This window comes from Chrysoperla carnea, chromosome 3, assembly GCF_905475395.1.
Source record: "Chrysoperla carnea chromosome 3, inChrCarn1.1, whole genome shotgun sequence".
Taxonomy (NCBI): domain Eukaryota; kingdom Metazoa; phylum Arthropoda; class Insecta; order Neuroptera; family Chrysopidae; genus Chrysoperla; species Chrysoperla carnea.
The window spans coordinates 49379735-49403293 of NC_058339.1; the positions used below are offsets into that span (position 1 = coordinate 49379735).

Genomic DNA, 23559 nt, shown 5'->3' on the forward strand with positions numbered 1-23559 from the left:
TAAATTAATATAAACTAATTTAACAAAAATTAATAAATATAAAATGGATATGTATGCGAAATTAATACATTATTTAATTAATTGTATCACAATTAATTTCAAAAACAATACACAACGTGGGTTTATTAAATATCAATGAACCTAGAAAGAATAACGACGGTATATGTCAATTACAGAAAGTACATCGTAATTACATTGAGATGTGTTTATATGCAGATAGTTCAGCAATAAATTTTGAAAATTTATGTCAACAAACAACTTACCGATAATAAAATTTAAATAGCTGTCAAAAAAAAATCACTTGATTCTCACTGATAATTCACACTTGTCATAACCCATGATGTACACAAATAATACACAGTAACATCACTGATTCACTGCTTCACCATTGTCTGACATCGAATGATGTAACACACAAATCAAGCCGCCAGGTTGTGTTTGAGTCGTAATCATAAAATTACACACTTACACATTCAATGTGATACAAAAAAACAGAATTTAGGACCAATTTGATAAAATATCAAGTAAATTGTCGAATTAAATACTAAAAATTTGTTCATTTATATTAAAATATACTTATTTCATCTTTTTATAAACATTTATTTGACAGTTAAAAGAGCGGCAACTTTAAAAATAATATGTTAAATTTAAATGTGGGTATTTTAGGACATGTCGATTCTGGTAAAACATCTTTAGCAAAAGTTTTAAGTCATGTTGCAAGCACAGCAGCTTTTGATAAAAATCCTCAATCACAAGAGAGAGGTATCACATTGGATTTGGGATTTAGTTCATTCAGTATTCCTATGCCTGATCATTTAAAATTGCTTACAAATTCTGATGTGCTACAATTTACACTTGTTGATTGTCCAGGACATGCCAGTTTGATTAAAACTATTATCGGTGGTGCTCAAATTATTGATTTTATGATTTTGGTGATTGATGCCGTTAAAGGAATCCAAACTCAGACAGCAGAATGTATTGTAATCGGAGAATTAACTTGTGATAAAATGATGGTTGTGCTTAACAAAATTGATATGATTGATGAAGCAAAAAGAACAACAGCTTTGGAAAAGGTGGGTGACCAAATTTTTAACCCTCTAGCATAAAAAAGTTAGTTGGTTCTACTAAAATTTTTTATTAGTCGCCAAAGATAATGACTGAATATTGGTCTAAATTCATTTCTCGAAAGAAGAAATTTATCGAAGAAGATAACTTTTTTATGATGTGATATAAGATATTTCAGATCAAATTGAGTTTAGAATTTAGACATTTATTATTGTAACAAAGTTTGGGTGTATTAAAACATATGCTATTGGTTCAAAATTAAAAGTTTTAGTAGAATTTAAAGTCTTTTAATAATTGGGAAAAATTAGGGCCCTTTTCCGGTCCTACTAAATACTGTACTCATTGATTTAAGGATGTATTTTTGTTATTATTACCTTTTGGCTTTTCAAGCTTTAATTATTGAAGAATTAGTTCTTAATTGACTTTTAAGCCCAAGCAACCAAAGAGCTGAAATGCATACTTCGCTTAATTTTTAATATGAGTATACGGCCCATAAATTTGGCCACGGTTTTGAAGTCGTTGAAACCTAAGAAACTCAAGTTATACTAATTTATTCTTGTTACATATAACGTCCTAAAATATCCGCCGCCCATGAACTGCTGACAATAATACTCCTTTTTTCACTAAACATAAAAACATGAATACGAAATTTTAAAAAACCTGTATCAACCATTAAAAACTTTCAATCAAAAACTTCCTGTAATTGAAAGTATGTTGATTTGTGGTGACATCAAAAATCTAAATAATTAGTGTATGGGCTGATTTCTTTTAGAATCGAATTTAATACTCACTTTTTTATGTCCGTTCAAAGACATTTCTTCCTTAAACTCTTTTTTTAAAGCTAGTAAATTGAATTCGAATTTAATTATTTTCAGATTAAGAAAAAAATCTACAGCACTTTACAACAGACAAAATTTAAAAATGCACCAATTGTCGATGTAGCTGTACAACCTAGTGCAAATGTAAATTTAAAACCAATTGGTCTTGATAAACTCATTGAAACGCTATCAAATTTTTCTTTCGTTCCTTCTAGAAATAAAGACGAACCATTTTTGTTTGCTGTGGATCATTGTTTTGGCATAAAAGGTCAAGGAACTGTCATGACTGGAACCGTTTTACAAGGAAAAGTTGCTATCAATGATGTAAGTCCTGATAATAAATTATCGACGAACGACGAATAATTTATTTTAATATATATAATATTATTTAAAAAAATCCTTTTTAGATTATTGAAGTCCCGCATTTACAAATAACAAGAAAAGTGAAATCACTGCAAATGTTCAAACGACCTATTCAAACCGCAATACAAGGAGATCGTCTTGGAATATGTGTCACACAATTTGACTCCAGTAAAATGGAACGTAGTATAATTTCGAGTCCAAAACTTCTAAGTCTTGCTTATTGTTGTCTAATTCAAATGAATCGAATAAAGTATTTTAAATCCAAAATAAAATCAAAATCCAATTTTCATATTACAATTGGGCATGATACGGTAATGGCTACAATTACCTTATTTAGTTCCCACGAATCTCAAACATTCAATTTTGCAAATGAATACCAATATGAAGAGGAATTTGAGCAAGAAGAACCTGAAAAACTTAAATATTATTTTGCTCTTTTAGAATTCAAACATCCAGTTTATGTGTTATCCAAAACTTTACTTATTGGATCCAAATTAGATATGGATATACATGGAAATGCATGTAGATTAGCTTTTTGGGGAAATTTACTAGAATTTTCGGATAATAAGGATTATAAAGCAGAGTTTTTCCCTAAATTAAAGATATTTAAAACTAAAAAGAAGGTGGGTGCCATAGATAGATTTATTAATAAAAAAGAAATTATTGTAAAAAATTTATTTAATAAAAATTCAAACGTTTCAAATTTTCTTGGATTAAATATAATGTTAAGTACAGGGGAATTAGGAAAAATTGAATCGATATTTGGACAATCAACCAATGGTAAAGTTAAAGTAACATTTTCTGATGACTTAAAGGAAGATACTTGTTTACGTTTAAGTAAAAATAAAGGTCGTATAGTTGAGACAGAAAAAAATATAAATGTTTTATTAGAATTTAAAAAGTATATTTTTGATTCTACAAACAAAATTATTCAATAGTATACAAATTTTCTTTTTTAAATTAAGAATTTTTAATTTTGTTAAGTTTACAATAAATAACAGAAACGAAATCAGTCTAAATAAAAAATTATTTATGTATCCCAATAAAATTTCTAATTACAAGTATGAAATTTTTGACGTCCAGTACTTCATTTAATATGCCCCAAACACATTATTTAAATTGAATATTTTTTTTCAAAAATCAGAAATCATGAATTAACTATACTAGCATACTATTTATTTCATGATTTCTTAATAGCCTCTTTTTTAATTAGCCTCTCCGGCTCTTAATTTTATATTAATTGATAAAAATTATGATGGGTTGGAAATAACACATGAGGAGTACAGAACATCAATGTCTGATACCTACCTACTCGGGGCATAGAAAACATCATCTCTTATTGTAGTATTATTAAAAACTATAACTACAATAATCTCTGTATTTGCAAGTGTGCGTTTAGCAATTTTAATAAAATTAAAAATGTTTTCAATCATTTTCTTTTTTAATTACTCAACAATTTTCTAAATAAAATATTGGATGTCAATTTTTCTAAATGAATAAAATTGTTAAATTATTTTTCTTAAATTAACTTGATTAGTTACTGACATAAATGCATTGTTTTATACTATATATAAGGTCCAAACTCAACCAGTAATTCATAATTCAGAAATAGCTCCATTCTGCTACATAATTAGATTCATTTACAAATTTTCAATTTCGAATTTGTTCGAGCAAAAATAATTTTTAATTTGTATTGTCAAACCTGAATAATTGGAATCGAAAAAATTTTAATTTCATTGGCAGCTGTATCTTATCTACTGAGTTTCTCAATTGACTAAGTCTGCAAAACAAACACATATTGAAAGATTTTTTATTTGAATCTGTTTGTTTGTTTGTTTTGAAACTGATCTCACATACTTTTTGCAAAATTGATCATGAAAATTCCATATTTAAGGGTAATCTATGGAACCGTCCAAATTGAAATTTTAGATATAAAGTATTGAATAGGTAAGTTTTCCATAATAAAAATTTTTCTTAAGCGCTCAACTCCAATCAAATAAATATTCGAAAAGAGCTCGGCAATTTTTGCTTGGTTTTAAGCCCGTTGTGGGAGAAGAATAATTATAACAAACAAATTATTCAACCTTTTGTTACGCTTTAGACCGAAGTCTCTCTTATACAGGTTTGACTGCATTGCAACATTAAGTCGATAAATATTAATATAGCTAATTGGAGCTACGGTAAAATTATTATCAACATACTTCTTAAAAATATAAATTTTCCTAAAATCTATTACACTGAAAAATAATAATATTTTTATTGAATTATATATCTTATACATCTTTGATATTTCTATCTACGATAATTATTTTATAGATTTAATACTAAATATCAGTTTCATTTATTTGGATCCAATTTTTCAAGAAACAGTTAAAATATATTAAAAATAATTATTAAGATAAAATGTAAAAATAAATTATGGCAAAAATAATGATGTAGATTCGAGTTCCTGTGGATCCAAAACAGGAGTAGGGAAATTTTATCCAGTTTGTTGACGATTATATTTCAGCAGGATTTTGACTGATCTATCAGCATTTGTTTTAATAAATTGTTAACACTTTTTTGTACATCGTAAAAACGAGTTTATAAATTTCAAAACATTAAACCATTTCTTTCTAACGTCGCTTACCACAAACAATTTCTAACAGATGCATCAGTAAAGATGTTGCACATAAAAAATATTCGAATGCATTTTCAATTCCTTTTGAATCCCAAAAAATGAAAAGAAAATACAGTAATTAAAAAAATCTGAAAATTTTAACAATTAATTGAAAAATCGGATGGTAGAGTGCAATTGAAATAATATTTGTACATTCAACTAAAAATATTTAATCATTTTCTTTCTCTGTTTAGCTAATCAAATATAACTTTAATATGAAATTCAAAATAGTTTGGTACAAACTGGAAAATACAATAGACTGGTTGGAAATATTATCTTAATTTCTGATCAATCTATGTCCAATAACATACTAAAATTCATCAAATGTATGAAAACAATCAACGCCAAAGCAATATATCTATAACAATTTAAGAAATTAACAGTATTTTATCGAAAGGATGATTGGCGCTGAGTTATCATAAAAATGACGATCATTTAACTAAGAAAATATGTTCTACGATGGCACAGGGTAGTTTCTTAGAACAGTTCAACAATATGCTTTTAACATCGTTCACGAACATATCCACAACGAATTCTTTCAACTTAATTCTTATCTATCATTGGTTTAGTTAAATTTTGCTATACCGCAATATTTAATCTGACTAATAATTATCAGTAGGAAGAAGAACTGCATAAATTCTATTATTAGAGTCTGATTTCACATCAAACCTCACTTTGGTTTTTATAATTTTCCACTTAAGTAAATAAATTCTTATATTTTAGGTTTAAATCATAATACAGATATACACCAAAATAATTATAAAATTAGCACCACTCATAATCTAATAGAAAATAGTCTTTTTCTAACAATAAATCGGTTATAGGGGCTTAAGTACGGACATTCAATCCCAAATACTAGCTTAGCTTTGATCTATGATAAAAATAGTCCAATGATCTGTATGAAATCATGATTGTTTATTGGAAAATCTATTTCTGAATTATTATGATTTCATTAAATTCATTGGATATTTCTATACCATACAATAAAGCTAAATTAATTTCTATACTTGATCACAAACACTTAAGCCTGAGCTTGAATGAGCCATGTCGATTCGTCAAATCTCTGGAATCTATACATTAATTTTAAAGTCTTTAAATATTTTACATCTATGGACATTTAAATCTCAAATTCTTACAAGTGTTGTTGGTAGGCGTACATAATAGAAAAGTTTATAGATTTGATGAGTCGTCTTGGTTTGTTTAAAATTGAAACCAATCTGGAATAGCTTCATCATTTTTATTACATATAACTGCTTTTATCACTTTAATCTGCGAGTAGAAAAAAACTAGTACGTTTAAAATTAAGCATGTAGTTGAAATTTTAAGAATTAAAAACAAAGAATATGATCAATGAGTTCAAGATGATTTAATGAGTTCTAATATAATATAAAAATATGTCTTTTAAAATTATTATTTTTTCTTCGGACTTTAGACAAAAATCATTTAACCCAAAAATAGTAACTTTGGGCGAATTCATTAAATTATTAAATTCTATTGATGTAGTCAAATAGTGCTTAATTCGAGTTGCATTTTAGAAAATAACAATTGAAATATATTTTGTTAAATCGTTTAAGATTTGTGAGTTATTATTCAAACCGAACCCAATCAATTCAAAATTGCACAATAAACATGTACTTCAATCACTGAAAGAAGTTGCTATTGATGATTTAAAGAATGAAAATCAATCTCAAAAGCATTTTAAATTTGATGTACGAATATTTTAAGCGAATTCAAAATTCTTAAATAAAAGCTGACCACATTTTAATAAACGATGGAATAAATGCATACATTATTTCACTGTCTAGCGGTAGCATAAAAAATGACTTCAGTGTAATTGCTCAGCACAAACTGTGTAATTTAGGTAAATAATGGCTGCTTCTTGCTGATACGATCGCAAAATTATCGGAAAGGATTTGTGGCATTCAATACGAGAATTAATTATTAAACAAATTCAGTCTTCACAATCATCACATTTAAAATAGCTATAAATAAATGATTTAATTCATCAATTTTCATATTAACTTAAGAGCTTTTTCATTGAAAGTCACCGACAGTGTTATGACGTATCAGAAAGCGGTAGGAATGCAGGAAATAGAACTGGAAACTCGTTTTAAAATTATATTACGTGAGACAGCTTACAAGTATACGATCAATCATATTACAAATATATCATAATCATTATCGTAATCTAAACATTATACCCCAGTAAATTTTTCAACATATACTTCAGAAACAAACACATAGTTTCCGGTCCTATTTAAATGTTTTTGCACTTGTAAAAAACTTAATAGATTTCATATTGAAATAAATCAGAAATTCCGTTTCATTCCTATTGTCGATGAAATCCGCGATTTATTTCTTTCGAGATTTTAACATTTTAAATACCTTTAAATGCTGCTCTGAATTAACTTTTCCCCAAATCCTATTCATTTTCTTTATTGTGTTATTTTTGATTGGATTTACCAAAAGAATCTTAAATTTGAGTTTTTTTAATGTAGATTTGAGCTTATTTTTACTTAAGTGATGGTTTCTTTTGAACGAAATCTGTTTGCAGTAATTTCTGTTATAAGAAGCTGATATCTTAAAATTATACTACAATTTTATATAAATATTTTTTTTTATCACGTATTATATTTGTACAATCGTAAAAAATTTAACAACATTTATTGCAAGAAGTAAAAACGAATTTTAATTTATATAAATAATGATTTTTCGCGTTAGTTTATGATGTAAAACAGGTGATAGACGTATTTTAAAAATTAGTAGTTAACGTCTGTAGTTTTTCGTTGTAGTATTTTTTGAAAATTTGAAAATTAACGTTGTGTTTCAATAGAATGGCATAATTCAAAATTTTGGACGTATTATTTTAAACATGTTAATAGTACATTTAATAGTAAATCAAATACATAACGCTTAAACAATTCAGAATATTGCAAATAAGTTACTTTCGTTATCTGAAGTCGTAAATAAATTTTGACTTTCTTTTCATATGTAATTAAAATTTTTTAATAAATGTTCAGAAGATAGAAAAGCTTAATCAAGTAGTAAATATGTGATTTACTATCTCTCTTCGCACATTTGTATTTTAAAAGAAACACAAAATTGAATAATTACTTAGACATCGTGTCGACTAGACCAATATTTTTTTCAAATGTTTGTAAAATAAAATGAAATCAGATGACATAATTTATGCAAACAGTTTTTCGAAAATGTTTGCAGTTTTGAATTACCTATTGATACACGATTAAGATTATAATTTTTCTTAAATAATAGTTTATGTGTAATGTCTACTATTTTTTTCTATGTGTAGAATTTAGATCATTATTTATATAAACTATTTAATGAAATAAACAAATATACACAATTTAAAAATTAACTAAATCACATTATAATAAATAAAATTATCACGATAATTAAAATTATTGATAAAACTGCAATAGCTATCCACTGACGACGATCTAAAACAAGAGAAAAATATTTCATTATAAAATGATATTGCAACACTTGCTACCAATATCTTTCGCTATCTTTAGCTACTGTTATATCTTAAGCTTCAGATTGCGATTCTACAAGATTGGCAGAAAAAATTTTATAGGTCAAATAAATATAACGCATAACGCAACGTCTTGTAACGAAGATTATCGAGGCATTTACTTTGTACCTATAGCTATAATTGCCAAACGCAATAAGTGAAATTTATTAATATAATTCTAAATCATAACCACCATGGCATATTAAAACAAAACTTTACATATTTATAATTTTATCTTTAAATTTTTACCTAATCAAACTGTAAAAAAATAGATAAAATATTATCCAACATCTTTTCATATGTTACACTTTTTGACGCATTATTATTTTTTTATCTTCTTTTTTTGTAGAAGCTATTTAAAAATCGAATTCCGTGGCATTGCTAGTTAAAATACGAAAATCAGGTTTATTTCTGCGAAATTTGCGAATTAAATAAAAAACTATATTAGTATTTTAAAAATCGATACCTACCATTAGACATATGTAAAACTTTTGCCACTTTTTTCATTGCAGTATCCATTTTAGATTCTGTATTCTCCATTTCATGGCCAAATTCATCCAACATTCTTTAAAAAAGAAAAATATTTTTAACAAAATTTAGAATAATGTGAAATATTAAATACTTACCCAGCTTGTTCATCAATCTCAATTCCAATTTGCCGGGAAACAGTTTTCAAAGAACCTAAACTTTCACTAATAACTTCGAGCTGTTCATCTTGCATACGTGTCATATGCTGTTGTTGAGATAATGTTTCCCCCAAAAACTGTCTTTGTGGACTGTCCAATTCATTTTCTAATTTTGAATATTTTGTTGTTCCATGACTTATAGGAACTCTGGCCGGACTGTCTAGTAACGGCTGAAATTAATTAATGATAATAAATTGAAAATGTGCGATAAATGAAATACTTTAAACTATTAACATTTAAAACAGAAGTTCCTCATTATAAAGTAAATTTTAAAAAAAAGTTATTTTTTTCTTGGATAATACTTTTGTTTTCGGAATTTGATAAAACTCGGCTTGCAGAGTAATTTAGATCCAAAAAATACAAAATTGGGTTCATTTGATGATTGGACGAGTATTTTCCATGGTACTGTCTAAAACATTGCAGACCCCTGGATTTTGGAGACATTTTAACTTCTATGATGTCCCATAGAGTGACTGCAAACGTTTAATGGAGCCCTTTCAAGTTCTATCAGGGGTTTTAAGAGACTGAACGTACACTATGATGTGAACCATAGAACATTATGGTCTTGTACCATAGATAGTACTGTATTAATAAAATATAAATCTAAGTTTTTTTATAGTTTAATATTTCAGTTAAAATACTATGTTTAGGAATGGTACTATAAAATGAGACTATTTTTATTATTCTATTTATATAAAATATAAATTGTGATTCAAGGTACAGCACTCTACTTTCGCATAGTTTAGTATGATTCAATAACATATTTACCTGTCTAGCAGTACGATCACGATCACGATTCCTGTTGATATTCATCCTATCTTTCATATTCTAAAAAAACAACATAATCCAATATTATTACATTTTCAATTAAAAATTATTATTTATTAGCAAGAAAACAATAAAAGTGTTTATAATCAAATATGTTTTATTAAAATCCACATTATTCACTATTATCTGTCAAATATAATTGTCAATATACCTCAAAATATTATTCGTAGAGTGCAGCACTGCCTATACTACAATTACGCGTCTTATTTAAAATAATAGTTAACTCACCTTTACTTCGTTACGTGTGTTATCAATAAATGTTCGCCTTGATGTTAATTCTTTATTGTCTATTTTGAATTTTGTTGGATTTTTTTCTACGATTCGTATACAATAGTTAAGAAATAATTTTGTACTATATAGAACTAGCGCAATATTTTTGTTCATAACGTATTTATAAAGTTATATAACAAAATATAAATATTTTAATGGTACAAATTATACCATTAAAACTTTTGATAATCCTTTCAGTAAAAAATTTAATTTAAAAGTAAATGTATAGGTAAGTTTTACCTTGCAAAAGGTAAAAGAAAGTTTTTTTGGTTGAGCTGTTAAGTATGATCTATTAACATAAATAATTTCAAAATTTACTTTTTAGCACTGCGAAGAAATAATTTACACAAGCTGCAAAATCAGAATATTCGCCTAAATCAAAGCTTTCGTGATATTCGAAGGAAAAAAATTTTCTATCGAGTTTTTGCGACTTTTTGAGCGGGAAAAATGTATTATTGAAACAATTCTTTGTTTTCAATGTTAAATTATTTATAATTATCAGAGAATTAATTAATTATCTTTGATTATTCTTAACAAATTTTCATAAAATGCGTATTTAAAAAAAATATAATTCCCGGTATTCGGTACTCGTATATACATAAATTATTGGCAAACCATAGTATAAATTTTATACGAGTTATTAACAATGCATGTAAAATTTGAAACATGATTATGTATATTTTAAAATATTATAATGACGGTTTTTTCTTGGCCTTCAAAATTATATTAATTGCAATAATTATTTTGTAGATAAACCTTATTCGATTATTACTTCATAAATAGTTAAAACTGCATAAATACGTTTTTGAATTAAATTAAACTATGTGAATTAAAGGATATCAATTGTGTCTTCAAGATCTTCTAAATCCCATTCAATACTTCGTACAGCGTTTTTCAACTCAGTATTCGTCCACTCAACTTCATCTTTTGAAACGGTTAATACTTCGCCATCTTGCAATTCAATCCAACGTAAATATAGTCCACGTGCTTGATTTAGAGCTTTAAATACCTCACTGTATGTAAAAAAAAAAATAAAATTAAAAAAAATTTCTCTCCGGCGGGGAATCGAACCCCGGTCTCCCGCGTGACAGGCGGGGATACTGACCACTATACTACCGAAGACTTGATTACATGATAAAAATAATAAAATAAGTATTAACGTGTTATCAATACTTTTCAAATATTTGAAATTTTTTAATCGATTTGAATAACAAAATAAGTTATTTAATATTTATCAACATTTTGATTAGGAATTTAATTTTGTTTATAAATAAATGCAAATTATGAAGTATTTTTTAGAAATTAAATATAAAACAATAGATAAGTGCAACAACTATTCTCTATATTACTACTTAATTATGGGGAGATGAGTAGTACATTCCTAGATAAGATTTCCTCAAGACTCAAATTATTATTTTGTTATCTTATTAAAAATACCTCCTTCTTAATATATAAAAGAAAGTCGAGTTAGTTACACACCGTTTAAAACTCAAGAACGGCTGCACCGATTTTGTTGACCCTGATCAAAGGGTAGAATTACTTATTCGTTTTAAAAATTATTTCGTCTATATAATGCTATATTGTCAGTAAATATAACATAGGCTATTAAAAAATTAGGGTGCCGCAACAAAAAATTAAAATCCATGTAATTGTGAACAAAAGAGGAGACAGGTGAAGACAGGGGGAATAACGGCTATATCGTGGTAACCTTTATAGGTACTTTTAAAGTTGAAATTGCCCAGTGAAGCGGGTACGTAACTACAAATATTTATTATTTACTGAACCTAACATTTTTACTGAAAATAATTGAATATGAGTTTTAGAAAGAGACTATTCGTGTTTTTATTAGGAACAAAAAAGTGTTAGTAATTTGAGGTTTTCTGTTATATACAGACAGATTTAAAATAAGAGTTCTTCACTGAAAGAACTAATTCTTGGCATCAAAACAATATAAGAAATGCGTATAAACATGGGCTTGAATACACCTCGCTTCAGAGTTACAAATTTGGCGGACCATGAAGATTTTTACCTAATCCATTAGGTTTTCTTTTACTAACTACAGAGGGTGCAAATTGTTCAAAATCGACTAGAGATAGATCAAAACTTAGAAGGGCAAAAATATTTCTCGTAAAAATAGCAACATCTTTTTTTGCTCAAAACATTTTTTCGAAAAATCAACGAGTTCGATAATAAAACTGAAATGAAAATTTTTTTTACGTACATATAATTTCTTAATACTAACATAACTATCTTGATGAACAAACGAAGAACCATCATCAAACAAATTATTTTTAGTAAACCAAATTGTTTACAAAAATATTTAAATAAGCGCAACCTGAGTTAAGTATTTTCAAAATCATAATTTATATTTGAAAGAATTAAAAATAGAAAGAGTAACAGCTGTTGTTTTATGTTTTTTTAATATTAAATATCAGCTGGAACATCTTTATTTTACACTGAATAATAATCATATTTGTAGATACTAGAGTATAGGTTCTCGTTTGTGTTCTAGTTTCTTTAATACAATTATGTACAAATAAAGGTGACTAAAAACAGGCATGTACTCAAATAAATTCAATATTTTAATATACCGTAATCACTCGAGATATACGGGAAAAATCTGCGTGAGATGTCTGTATCTACGGGGTCAGCAATTTTAATCTATACACCTAAATATCTCGTTTTGTAGTTAACCATTCAAAAAATAACTTAAACAAAAGTTGCAGAGTTTGATGGGGGGCATCATGTTCTGATATCGGATTGGATCTAGTTATTCGGGTTTCTTTAATAGCCAATTTAGATTCTAAACAGTAAAATACAGAATAACACTTTAAATTAGAAAGTTGCTCCTCATAAAGAAACTAACAATTTTTGTTTAAAACATTTTTTTTGAAAAACGTTAGCTTTCGGAAGAAAGCGACTTATTGCATTTAATCGAAATAAAATATGCTTAAAGTTTATCGATAATTGTAGATCAAAGTCATGGACATAGGCGAATGTCCTCTATTGTCCGTGTTAGCGTGTTTCTTTCGATTAAATGTAATAATGATTATGAATATTTCTAAGTCACATTTCCTCTGAAAGCTAACGTTTTTCGAAAAAATGTTTAAAACAAAAATTGACAGTTTTTTTTATGAAGATTAACTTTGTAATTTAAAGTGTTATTCTATCGTTTACCGTTTAGGATCTAAATTGGCTATTAAAGAAACCCGAAGAACTAGATTCAATCCGATGTCAAAACATGATGCCCATATCAAACTCTGCAACTTTTGTTAGAGTAATTTTTTGATTGGCTAAAGGAGGAAAATATAAGATGCAAAAAAACTGTATGTTTGTTACAAAATAATCAAGAGGTCATAGTTTGCAGGAAAAGTATTGTGATAATCATGAAATTATCATAAGGTCATAATATGCAGAAAAATGTTTATTATATGGCGATAATTTGAAGTAATCACGAGACAAAGCTTGACAAAGTTTTAATTAATAAAAACAAAACGCCGCATTTTTAAAAACAATAGTTTAATTGTTGTATTCTTTTTTGTCCAAATTCTCATTAAAATCATCATAATTTATTGTACATTGGACGCGAACAAGATCCCGAATGTAAAAACAATTTTTGCGCACATGAAATCAGCACCCAAACTGATTTTAAAAAAAACATTTTACGGATTGAAAAGTTTTAAAGTTAGACTCTAAAAATTTTTTAAATCCAAATTCATTTAGCTACGAATTTTTGTAATTTTATTTATATTACATTGACTTTATAAATGATTCTTCTATTGAAATTTAACTTAATCCTCCTCTACAAAAAATGTTTATTGTTAATCCTTCGATGCTCCATTTCATGAGTATTTGATGAAATAAGTAACACTTATCGTCCGTTTATAACTAACAAAAATTCCTTTTATAGGTGAACTGATTTATAATAAAAGTTTAATGAAAAACAATTTAAGCTTAATTTGAGTACTCTACGATCCCTAGAAGGGGAGGTATAAGCGAAAAAAAAACCCCGAGAAAAACCCCCGTTTTTTCGGATGCCGAACCCTAAACTCGCACTTGAAATGTATCTAAGAACACTCTCCATTAAATTACTCTTTTCCTTAGAGCCTTCTCTAAACTGAACCGATTTTGAGGATCATCGCCTACTTTTTAGTTGTTTCGAATACGGAACCCTAAGATCGATATTGAAACATAGCTAACAACACTCCCCATTAAATTACCTTTCAAACGAAATAAAAAAAAATCAAAATCAGTTCATCTGTTTAGGTCCTATAATGCCACAGACAGACAGACAGACACTCCTTATTTTAGTTCGGGGGTTAAAAATGTTCTCTTGTTTATAAATTGTTCAAAAAACCAAAGAAGTCGATGCCTGATCAAAGCAAAACAATATTTCGCGAATTCCTGAGAAAGTTTTGCATAGGTACGTTAAATTTTTTTTCAACTTTGTCAGGCAAAATTTTCCTTGGATACCGGACTATTTTAATTTAGTTTTTTTTTCGTTGGAGGTGACTAAGGTTTGTTAACTTTGATGTTTATATTATTTTCGTCGGTACTAAACATCAATATACTTTGCAGTTTATTGATGTTTAGTACCGACGGAAACAATAACTAATTCGATGGATATTCATAAAATATATATGAATTACATAAAATAAAAAATATCAGTAGATATCTAACTCAATTTACAATTTGATTTTCATTTCAGTAGCTATCTAAGGTATCGTGACACAAGTCAATTAACTCAAAGTCAATCAAAATTCATACAACACGAAATACTTTTAAAATTATGAAATCAGGAACTTCATCAATGATATAAAGTATTACGAAATAATGTGTAACAAATTTTTTACGACCTTTTATAAATTTTTTTAACAATATCAAACACCAATGAAATCAAATACATACCTAACCTGAAGGTTTCGATTGCATCATTTTTACGATTGACGATACCTAAGTTTTAAATTCCTTTAAAACTCCCGGGACACTTGGTTTGTCCAAACCGACAGATATATAGGTACATGTTATAGAAATTTTCGTTTTTCATTTGGTTTACTATTATTTAAAGACTAAAAACGTACCTATATTGATCTTGGCAATTCATATTGCATGGAAATACATATCTTTGTTGTGAAAATTCAATAAAAACCACGTATTATTTGACCACAGTTTCACAATTTGCTACAGTGTTTGGTTTTAAATAAACTATTTACCACGTATATAGATTGATTGAAATATATTTTTTAATTTTTTGCTGATAAGATAAAACTACAATTATTTAGAATTTTATAAAAAAATGTTTAATAATAAACTGACTGTAAACCATAATATAAACAGATTCTGTTCGGTTGGAGAAAGTATACAAAATAATTATTAATAATTACATCGTTCAATAACCTTTTTAGTGTTTATATTATTAAAAAAATTACATACTAATACATTTGATTCAATAATTATTTTGAAAAAATAAAAATGCAATTAGAATTGACCATAATAATATATAATTATGTTAGGTCTATCTACTCAAATATATGCAAATGAGATTACACGTTAATAGGGTACACAACAATGCTTAGAACATACAATGAATTTGAATAATTAAAACAAATAAATATTTACTCACTCTTTAACAACAAAAAAGGGATCTTCAAGCGTCATGTCAAAATTTTATAATCGGCTGAAAGCCTTGCAAATATGCCTTTTTACATTGAACAATAATCATGTGGAAAAACTAAGTATATTTCACATTGTTTAATTAACACGCAGGTGAAAAAATAATACATTTAATTGATGAATAGTTTAATTACATTTATAAAATAGTTTTATTTACACTTGACTTTCATTTAAAACGTTACTTTCGTAATACAAATATAATGAAGGTATTGACTAATCAATGCAATTTAATATAACATATACATATCGCATATATTCACATATACACAGAAAATATTTTCATACTGTCATTTCAATTGTATTGTACAGTAAAAATTTGATTTATGACAAACAGATGGCACTGTTTATAGATGCCTTCAATTGTTTTTATATTGCGTTTCTTTTTTTATTAACAACTGCAAACTGATCAGTATGTTTTAACTAAATTTTAATTTTCATTACGATGGATTTTGATAACGTCATCGTGCTAGGCAGCATGCTAGTGTTCGTTAATAAAGATAGTACGCAAGAATTACGAGTGCTGCGTACTGCCATTGTATTGCAGTGGTGAAAATTTCAAATAATCATGGATAGAAATTCAAACGATAAGGATAATCAGTTTGTTAATTTCTATTTGTATAGTGATTTAACCATTGAAATTTCTATCTGTAGTTTTAAAATTAGATACTTCCCTCTTCTTGAACTAGAATACTGGGGCTACAAAAATACAATTTTGAAATACCTATATTTTTGGTATTTGGGTGCATTCAGAAAACTTTTTCGATCAGTCAATTTTCAATTCACTTCACCTCCATGACACGTTCCCCGTTTTTGTGTGCTTTTATCCATAATTACGTGAAGCTACTTCAAAATTGATCTTTTCCTCACTGCATGACACCACTTTTTATCCGATCTTTGTGACCAGTGCTTGAGTTAAAATCATGGATATTGGAATATTTTAAAAGTTAAAATGAAAATAATTTTTATTCCTAAATATATAATCTACAAAACAAGTAGACGTATAGTCTGTATATGATTTCGTAACTGTGGTATTATCAGATATTTCTATGTCCGGATTGTAGTTAAATTTATCTCTATCTACAGGAATTTATAGAAAAAATATTACTTTTATGATTAACTATTTGAATCTGTTAACAATAAAAACTTATTTTCGTGAACAGTTTGAAGAGTCATATTTAACAATCATACATACTTTAATTTTGCACGTAAAATTGTGTTAGAACTAAACTTAGTTAAAGAATTTAAATTTTATATTAAATAAAGTTAGAATTTGTAAATTTAAATTTGAAATAAGGTTCAATTTGTTTAATCTATTAAAAGTTTAATATGTATACATTTTTAGCTTTATAATAACAAAAAGTTTACGAAGCGAGCGCCATTTTTTAAATACCTGATATGAGTTTGCGCTATCTATCTTAACCTAAATAATTTTCTGTCAGAAAAGTTTTTAAAAAAAGCAACGTGCGTTTCCTACACGTTATATTAAGAAAATATTATAACATTTTTGGTTATGATCAGTTATGATGATATTATGAGTGAAAAATAAATTTCAATTTTTAATAATAATTAATGTGTTTTTTATGTGGGTTGTGGGATAAATTTTGATGGATGCATATTATACTGATTTTTAAACAGTAAACTGCAAAGAAAAACTTCACGATGTCACACACTCAGTTTTCGGATCATGAATTAAAAGCGCTTTTAAATGACGAAAGAAATTGTGTAAAGTTACAAAAGGGCATTAAGCATATTTCATTACACCCATTTTATTTAAATAACGTCGCAGCTGGCATAGCCGAAAATTTAAACAAAATTGTATCTAAATATGATAAATCGTAAGTATGCATTCCTGCTTATAATTTTCGATTGTTGGTTGGAAAGTTGTGTTCAGTTTAACGTTGATGAGTTTTTGTTAACAAATCGAAATAAAATGAAATTGAAAAATAAAACTTTTTCTCGCTAGTTTTTGGTTTCTTAAATAGCAATTTTTTTCAATCCTAGATCCTTGAGGATAAGGTTATTTAAAGATCTTTAATATTTGCCGTTAATAATTTCTTAAGTTTAATAAAAAGAGTCATTCTTATTAAGACCCAAAGGGTGAAAGTCTCTAAAATTCAAATTAATTATAATAATTATAACTTTTTATTTTAATTATTAAAGGAAAGTCCATTGAAATGCTGCGGCAAGATACGAAGGGCGAAAGCCAAATATACAATATCGCAAAGTACATAAAATTCATTTTCCATGCGATGTTACATACATTCTTTTGATTCTTGGCTATTTTCGTTGTTCTTTGGTTTTCGCCTTCGTGTCTCGCTATTCTACTAAAATATTCTCCATTAAAAACTTGAAAAAGTACTTTACTTTTTGAAAATTAACGAAACATAGGTCGTTATAACTTTAAAGGTGTTATAACCTTGGAAATTGATTTGTATTTACATAGTACATAATTGTTTAAAATATGGAAACAATCTCCCACGTAGAGAGTATCATGACTTCTGTTATGACAAAATTTAAAAATATTTGATCGATTTTTATCTTATGAGCAAATAACAATTAACATGCGTCGAAATTCATTGAACTTAACGTCCGCTAGCTTCGACAGACTTAAAGTTTTTACTGTCAGCTTTATAGGTGAATAATTAATAAGCTCTCGAAAGCATTAAGGCTATTGTGACTGTTGAATCGAATAGTAGAATATATACGGAACAGATATTTGATTTCATTCTGAATTATAAAATTTTGAAACTAGTTAAAAAATATGATTTCATAATAATGTAATAAACAAAAAATACTCGCTTTGATATCTAAGCTACCATCGACTTACAGTTACAGTATTGAGATGTTTGTAAATAAATAAAAAAATATCCTTTATCTGACCTCTCACATTTCGATTTTACGACAAAATCGTAATTTTTTAAGGCATAAGTTTTTTATACCATGATTTTAGAAATAAAACAAAACAAAAATGTAGCCGGGAAAAAATATCGAATGTAAAAATTTAACTTCACAGAACTAATTTCAAATTTTTGTGTGTTTCTTTTTCAGTTTAAACGGAATAATTTTAGCATATAAGAAACCAAGGCTACAACAGTCTAATGGTGTTATTCATAATGATAAAGGATCTATATTTGTTGATGTGGAAGCTGAATTTTACATTTTTTGTCCAAAAGAAAATAGTTATGTAAGAGCAATTGTAAATAAAACAGGCCAAGACCATGTTGGGTGTCTTATTCATAAAGCGTTTAATATATCTGTACCAAGATCACCAAATCAGACGGATTGGAAAGGGAAATTTGTAAAAACCGGAGATGAAATTTTGGTTAAAATTACTTATATAGATATGTTCTACATAATACCTTACATCAAGGGTGAAATTGTTGAGATTTTAATGAAATCCATAAAATCTGAAATGGATGACGATAGCGGAATTAGTACAAACGAAAATCATCCTAAGACGACCAAGAAAAAATCCAAATCAAATAAAAATGATTCATTAACAGATAGTAATAAGTTTGTGGAAGATGTTGCTGTAAAATCTGTATTAAAGGTTGAGCCTGAGAAAGAAATGAGCAAAAAATTAAGAAAGAGTAAAAATAATTCTTTAATTCAAGAGATGAATACTTCAAATTCTGTAGAATCCAATACAGAAAATAAAGACGATGATACTAACATATCACATTCTGGAAAAAAATCCAAGAAGCGAAGGAATACTATTACTGAAATGACACCATCAGGCGATGGAGTATTAGACAATTCGATTATTTCGAGTAACAGCACATTCAAAAATAAAAAGGATAAATCCAAAGAAAAGACAACTGAAATCGATTCATCTCCAATTAAAAAAGAAAAAATTCATGATAAATTTAATGAATTATCCGAAAAATTTATGAAAAAGAAAGAAAAATTGATGAAAGAAATTGACGTATCAATGTTATCCGACAGTTTAAAAGTTACGAGCCCGAAAAAGTTCAAATCTGATTCTTTTAATGAAATGTCCAAAAATGTTGATGCAAAGCTAAACGGTAAAGATGAATCTAAACAAGTGATGGATGATAATAAACTTAGTAAAAAAATTAAAAATCGTAGACAAACAGTTTCAGAATTATTACCAGCTGAAAATATTGGTAAAGATGATTCTAAACTTAAAGTGGATGATAATAAATTTAATAAAAAAATTAAAAATCGCAGACAAACAGTTTCAGAATTATTACCAGCTGAGGGTATTAGTAAAGATGATCCGAAATTTAAAGTGGATGATAATAAATTTAGTAAAAAAATTAAAAATCGTAGGCAAACAGTTTCAGAACTATTACCAGCTGAGAATATTAGTAAAGAAGAAAATAAAAAGCGTAAGAAACATAATAGAAGTTTAGACGAGAATGATATAGCTGTTGAAAAATCTGTTATCGACTCGGCGGACCTTAGTCCACAAAAATCTAAGAAGGCGAAGAAACAAAAATCAACGATGAATGAAGTTGATATTGATATTCAGGCACTTAAAAATAAACTAATTCAATCAGTTCTAAAAGAATGTAGCCCACAGAAAAAAGACAAAAATGTTAGCCTATCGTTAGATCAATCAAACAGTAAGCCTTCCAAAAAGAGAAAGAAGAAAGATAGTATTCAACCAGCAGAAATTATTGAAAATAAAAACGAATCAACACCACAAAGAAATGAAACATTAGATGACAGTGAAAATGGATTAAAAAAAACAAAAGCCAAACGTAAGAAAATAAATTCACCAAGTGAAAAATATCCTTCATTACAGTTAAGCACTCCACATTATGTTGATTATGTTCCTACCAATGAAGTATCTACATTTCATGATTCCATATCACCTATCAAAATGAAAGATCGTCCAAATTTGTCTTCACCCGAAACTAAAAAGTATACGAGTCCAGCAGGAAGTGAACGTGTACCAAAGTCGAAAAAGATTAAAAGTCCAAGAAGGCCGTCTGGTTTCTTATCAGAGTTTCATACAGATTTAATTTCAAAATACTTAAATAAGTAACTTTTTTATAGGCTAAGAATTGTTTATCTAAAGATTTATTTTAATATAGTTTGATTAATTTTGATTTTGTGTTGTAGAGTAAGAGCCAGCGCCTGCCAGACACACATTAAAGTATAAAAGCTGAAATTTTTTTTGCGTATTCTCACTGGTGTAGGGACCAATCTTTGGGGGCTACAAACCTTGACTAACGGTTCCTTCGGTAGGTAGCAGGTAATCAGGGGCGCAGTACCCGAGCTCGCTCACGTTAAAGTATAAAAGCTGAAATTCACACAGAGTGTTCAAATGACCATTTTAAGTCAATATTGAAAAAGACATATCAATCCATCCAACTAACATTAGAAGACATATCGGTCAAATATTCAATAAGTAAATCGTCATAGTTGTATAAGCCATAAACGGTTAGTGATACAAAAAAAATTAGTTTACAAAAAAGTAGGTAATTTAATTATCTACAATAAAAGTTATTACCATTTTTGGTCTAAAGCACACGGTTATGGAGATATAGCCTAAAACGGTTTTCCTTAAAATGGAGGCACTTCCCCCGCTTATTTTTGTAAGGATTTTGTGCTTATACATTCAGTACGTGATACTGAACATATTTAAATAATAAAATAACTCTTGCAGTGAAATAAGTTCATAATCATGGAAGAATTGTGTATTTTTGCATTTGACCTTCTACCACGTCTGGGGGAGTGTTAACCCCTTCGGATTGATCTGTCTTTTTCAATATTGACTTAAAATGGTCATTTGAACACTCTGTGTGAATTTCAGCTTTTATACTTTAACGTGAGAGAGCTCGGGTACTGCGCCCCTGATTACCTGCTACCTACCGAAGGAACCGTTAGTCAAGGTTTGTAGCCCCCAAAGATTGGTCCCTACACCAGTGAGAATACGCAAAAAAAAATTCAGCTTTTATACTTTAATGTGTGTCTGGCAGGCGCTGGCTCTTAGTCCATTGATTTATTTAATAATAATTAACCTGTCTATTTCAATGGAAAATTCACACTTCACCAGCAGTACAGAAATGGCATATAAATTTATTTTTATTGGTCTGAAATGTCAGGTGTTTCACATGCCCTACACATATACATTTGTAAAGATAGGGGTAACCGGGGAAATTGCCCTCTTCAGAAAGGAATAAAGTTATAAACGTCAAACAATAATTGATTCGATCTTATAACATGTGGCAGATACGTTCACTATTAATTATTTAGATAATAAATAGGAAATTTGGTGCCGAGTTTCTCAATTTCTTGAAAGGGGTGCCCTAAAAGAAAATTTTGGAAATTCGATAAATTTCTTTCTTTGGATTGTTTAGAGTAATTTTGAGTAAAAAGATACAAAAAAACGATTTCTTTTGACCATTGGGCGAGTATTTTCTTCGATATAGACGAAAATCGTATAAGGGAGTTGATACTTCGGAGCAGTTTCCTCCGTAAATACCTTAGAAACTTGTGATTCTATCACAAAATTATTTAAGATATTTAGAAGACTTAAACAGTTCTTTATATGAAATCAGGAAAAAGATTTCTTAAAGAATTGGTATTTCTGACACGCTATCAGAAAAAATATTTCTTTAAGAACTCTTAGTTGAGAGTTCTTAAAAATGAGGTGGTCAAGAGGTCGTAATGAGATTTCCTGAAAAAGTCTTCAAATAGACTTCTTTTTAGAGCTTATGGCGTCATATTGGTGATTTTGTTGACACTTCATAGCAGTTAGGTACACAAAATAATTCTCATTTTTCTTCGCTTAAATATAACATATTATATAAATACATAAACCATATAAAACCACCTTAAATATAAAAAAAAATTTTATTATATTCATTTTTATTTAATTTTCTTTTGGTTGCTTATAGAATTTGAGTAAAATTTTGCTAAAATACCTAAAAAATAGATTTTTTGTACATAATGATGTTATAAAAATTCAAAACGTTGATCAATTTTGATAAATCACACATGTAATCCAATTAAAATTAGGTCATACTATTTCTATATTTTGTTAAATTTTACAAATCGAATTTAATTTTTCTATATCTCCAACAAAATATATTTTTTGAAGTGGATATGTCATATAAATCCAAAAAAGTTTATCAAACCTTGATAAATTAAGCAGGTAATCTAATTAGAATTGAGGTCATATTTTTCAAATTTTTGATAAATTTCTGATATGTACTAATTCGGGAGTGGTAGAAATAGGGCTTTTCATTTTAAAATCACGATAATTCACATTTGTTTCGTACTAAATTATGGCACGCCATTTTACTATTTAATAGGCTAATTTTTATCGAGAAAAAAATTAATTAATTATTAATCAGAAATTTTATATTTTGTAAAATAAATCTTAGTAAAAGAGAGATTGATATAAGATGAGATGAGAAAAGAGAGATGAGAATTAAAATTATGATGATAACATAATAAAAATGTATTATTATTATGTATCATCATAATAATAATGTATTATTATTATGATGATACATAATAATAAATATGATAACGTAATAAGAATGTATTATTATTACGATCATTTTTTTTTCGGACATTAAATAGTAAAATGGTGTGCCATATTAAATGATTTATAACCAATGTGATAAAATGCATAACAAATATCTTCTATCTTAGTCCTACTTATTGCTGTTAGTACGAAAAAAT

General features: G+C 27.5%; 4 protein-coding genes and 1 non-coding gene across 6 annotated transcripts in view; 2 read left to right on the forward strand and 3 right to left on the reverse strand.

Annotated features, from left to right (window-relative positions):
• Positions 1-531, reverse strand: part of LOC123296664 (WD repeat-containing protein 47) — a 167144-nt gene extending 166613 nt beyond the window's left edge. Inside the window, exon 1 of the mRNA XM_044878234.1 lies at positions 264-531. The gene's annotated coding sequence lies outside the window, so the exon portion shown is untranslated. The remainder of the gene's footprint in view (positions 1-263) is intronic.
• A 76-nt stretch (positions 532-607) lies between these two features.
• On the forward strand, positions 608-3184 carry LOC123296667 (selenocysteine-specific elongation factor). Its single transcript, XM_044878242.1, has 3 exons — positions 608-1073; positions 1941-2207; positions 2291-3184. Exons 1-3 carry the CDS (start codon positions 639-641, stop codon positions 3182-3184), a joined length of 1596 nt encoding a protein of 531 aa, XP_044734177.1. The 5' UTR covers positions 608-638.
• Positions 3185-8072: 4888 nt separating this feature from the next.
• LOC123296681 (syntaxin-6) lies at positions 8073-15982 on the reverse strand. 2 transcript variants are annotated; one of them, XM_044878261.1, is made up of 7 exons: positions 15845-15982; positions 11062-11234; positions 10180-10274; positions 9892-9951; positions 9064-9293; positions 8908-9002; positions 8073-8363 (listed from the first exon to the last, which is right to left on the reverse strand). In XM_044878261.1, exons 1-7 carry the CDS (start codon positions 15877-15879, stop codon positions 8287-8289), a joined length of 765 nt encoding a protein of 254 aa, XP_044734196.1. In that variant the 5' UTR covers positions 15880-15982; the 3' UTR covers positions 8073-8286. The 2 variants fall into 2 exon arrangements, with proteins under 2 accessions (XP_044734196.1, XP_044734197.1); XM_044878262.1 differs by lacking the exon at positions 15845-15982 and adding an exon at positions 15303-15397 and having other exon boundaries at positions 8074-8363.
• On the reverse strand, positions 11272-11343 carry Trnad-guc. Its single transcript has one exon. It is a non-coding gene; the product is annotated as a tRNA-Asp (tRNA).
• Positions 15983-17360: 1378 nt separating the features above from the next.
• On the forward strand, positions 17361-20972 carry LOC123296665 (muscle M-line assembly protein unc-89-like). The gene is made up of 2 exons (XM_044878239.1): positions 17361-17729; positions 18943-20972. Exons 1-2 carry the CDS (start codon positions 17554-17556, stop codon positions 20906-20908), a joined length of 2142 nt encoding a protein of 713 aa, XP_044734174.1. The 5' UTR covers positions 17361-17553; the 3' UTR covers positions 20909-20972.
• Positions 20973-23559: the final 2587 nt, after the last annotated feature.

What these genes read in the sequence shown, in the direction of transcription:
- LOC123296681 (XM_044878261.1), bottom strand. Translation starts at nt 15,879, where the DNA reads ATGACGCTTGAAGATCCCTTTTTTGTTGTTAAAGA. An exon ending in AGATCTTGAAGACACAATTG is followed by an intron (nt 10,275 to 11,061) that starts ATATCCTTTAAT and finishes ACTATTGTATAC; the next exon opens with GAATCGTAGAAAAAAATCCA. An exon ending in ACACACGTAACGAAGTAAAG is followed by an intron (nt 9,952 to 10,179) that starts GTGAGTTAACTA and finishes TTGTTTTTTTAG; the next exon opens with AATATGAAAGATAGGATGAA.
- LOC123296667 (XM_044878242.1), top strand. Translation starts at nt 639, where the DNA reads ATGTTAAATTTAAATGTGGGTATTTTAGGACATGTCGATTCTGGTAAA. An exon ending in GAACAACAGCTTTGGAAAAG is followed by an intron (nt 1,074 to 1,940) that starts GTGGGTGACCAA and finishes AATTATTTTCAG; the next exon opens with ATTAAGAAAAAAATCTACAG. An exon ending in GAAAAGTTGCTATCAATGAT is followed by an intron (nt 2,208 to 2,290) that starts GTAAGTCCTGAT and finishes AATCCTTTTTAG; the next exon opens with ATTATTGAAGTCCCGCATTT.
- LOC123296665 (XM_044878239.1), top strand. Translation starts at nt 17,554, where the DNA reads ATGTCACACACTCAGTTTTCGGATCATGAATTAAAAGCGCTTTTAAAT. An exon ending in GTATCTAAATATGATAAATC is followed by an intron (nt 17,730 to 18,942) that starts GTAAGTATGCAT and finishes TTTCTTTTTCAG; the next exon opens with TTTAAACGGAATAATTTTAG.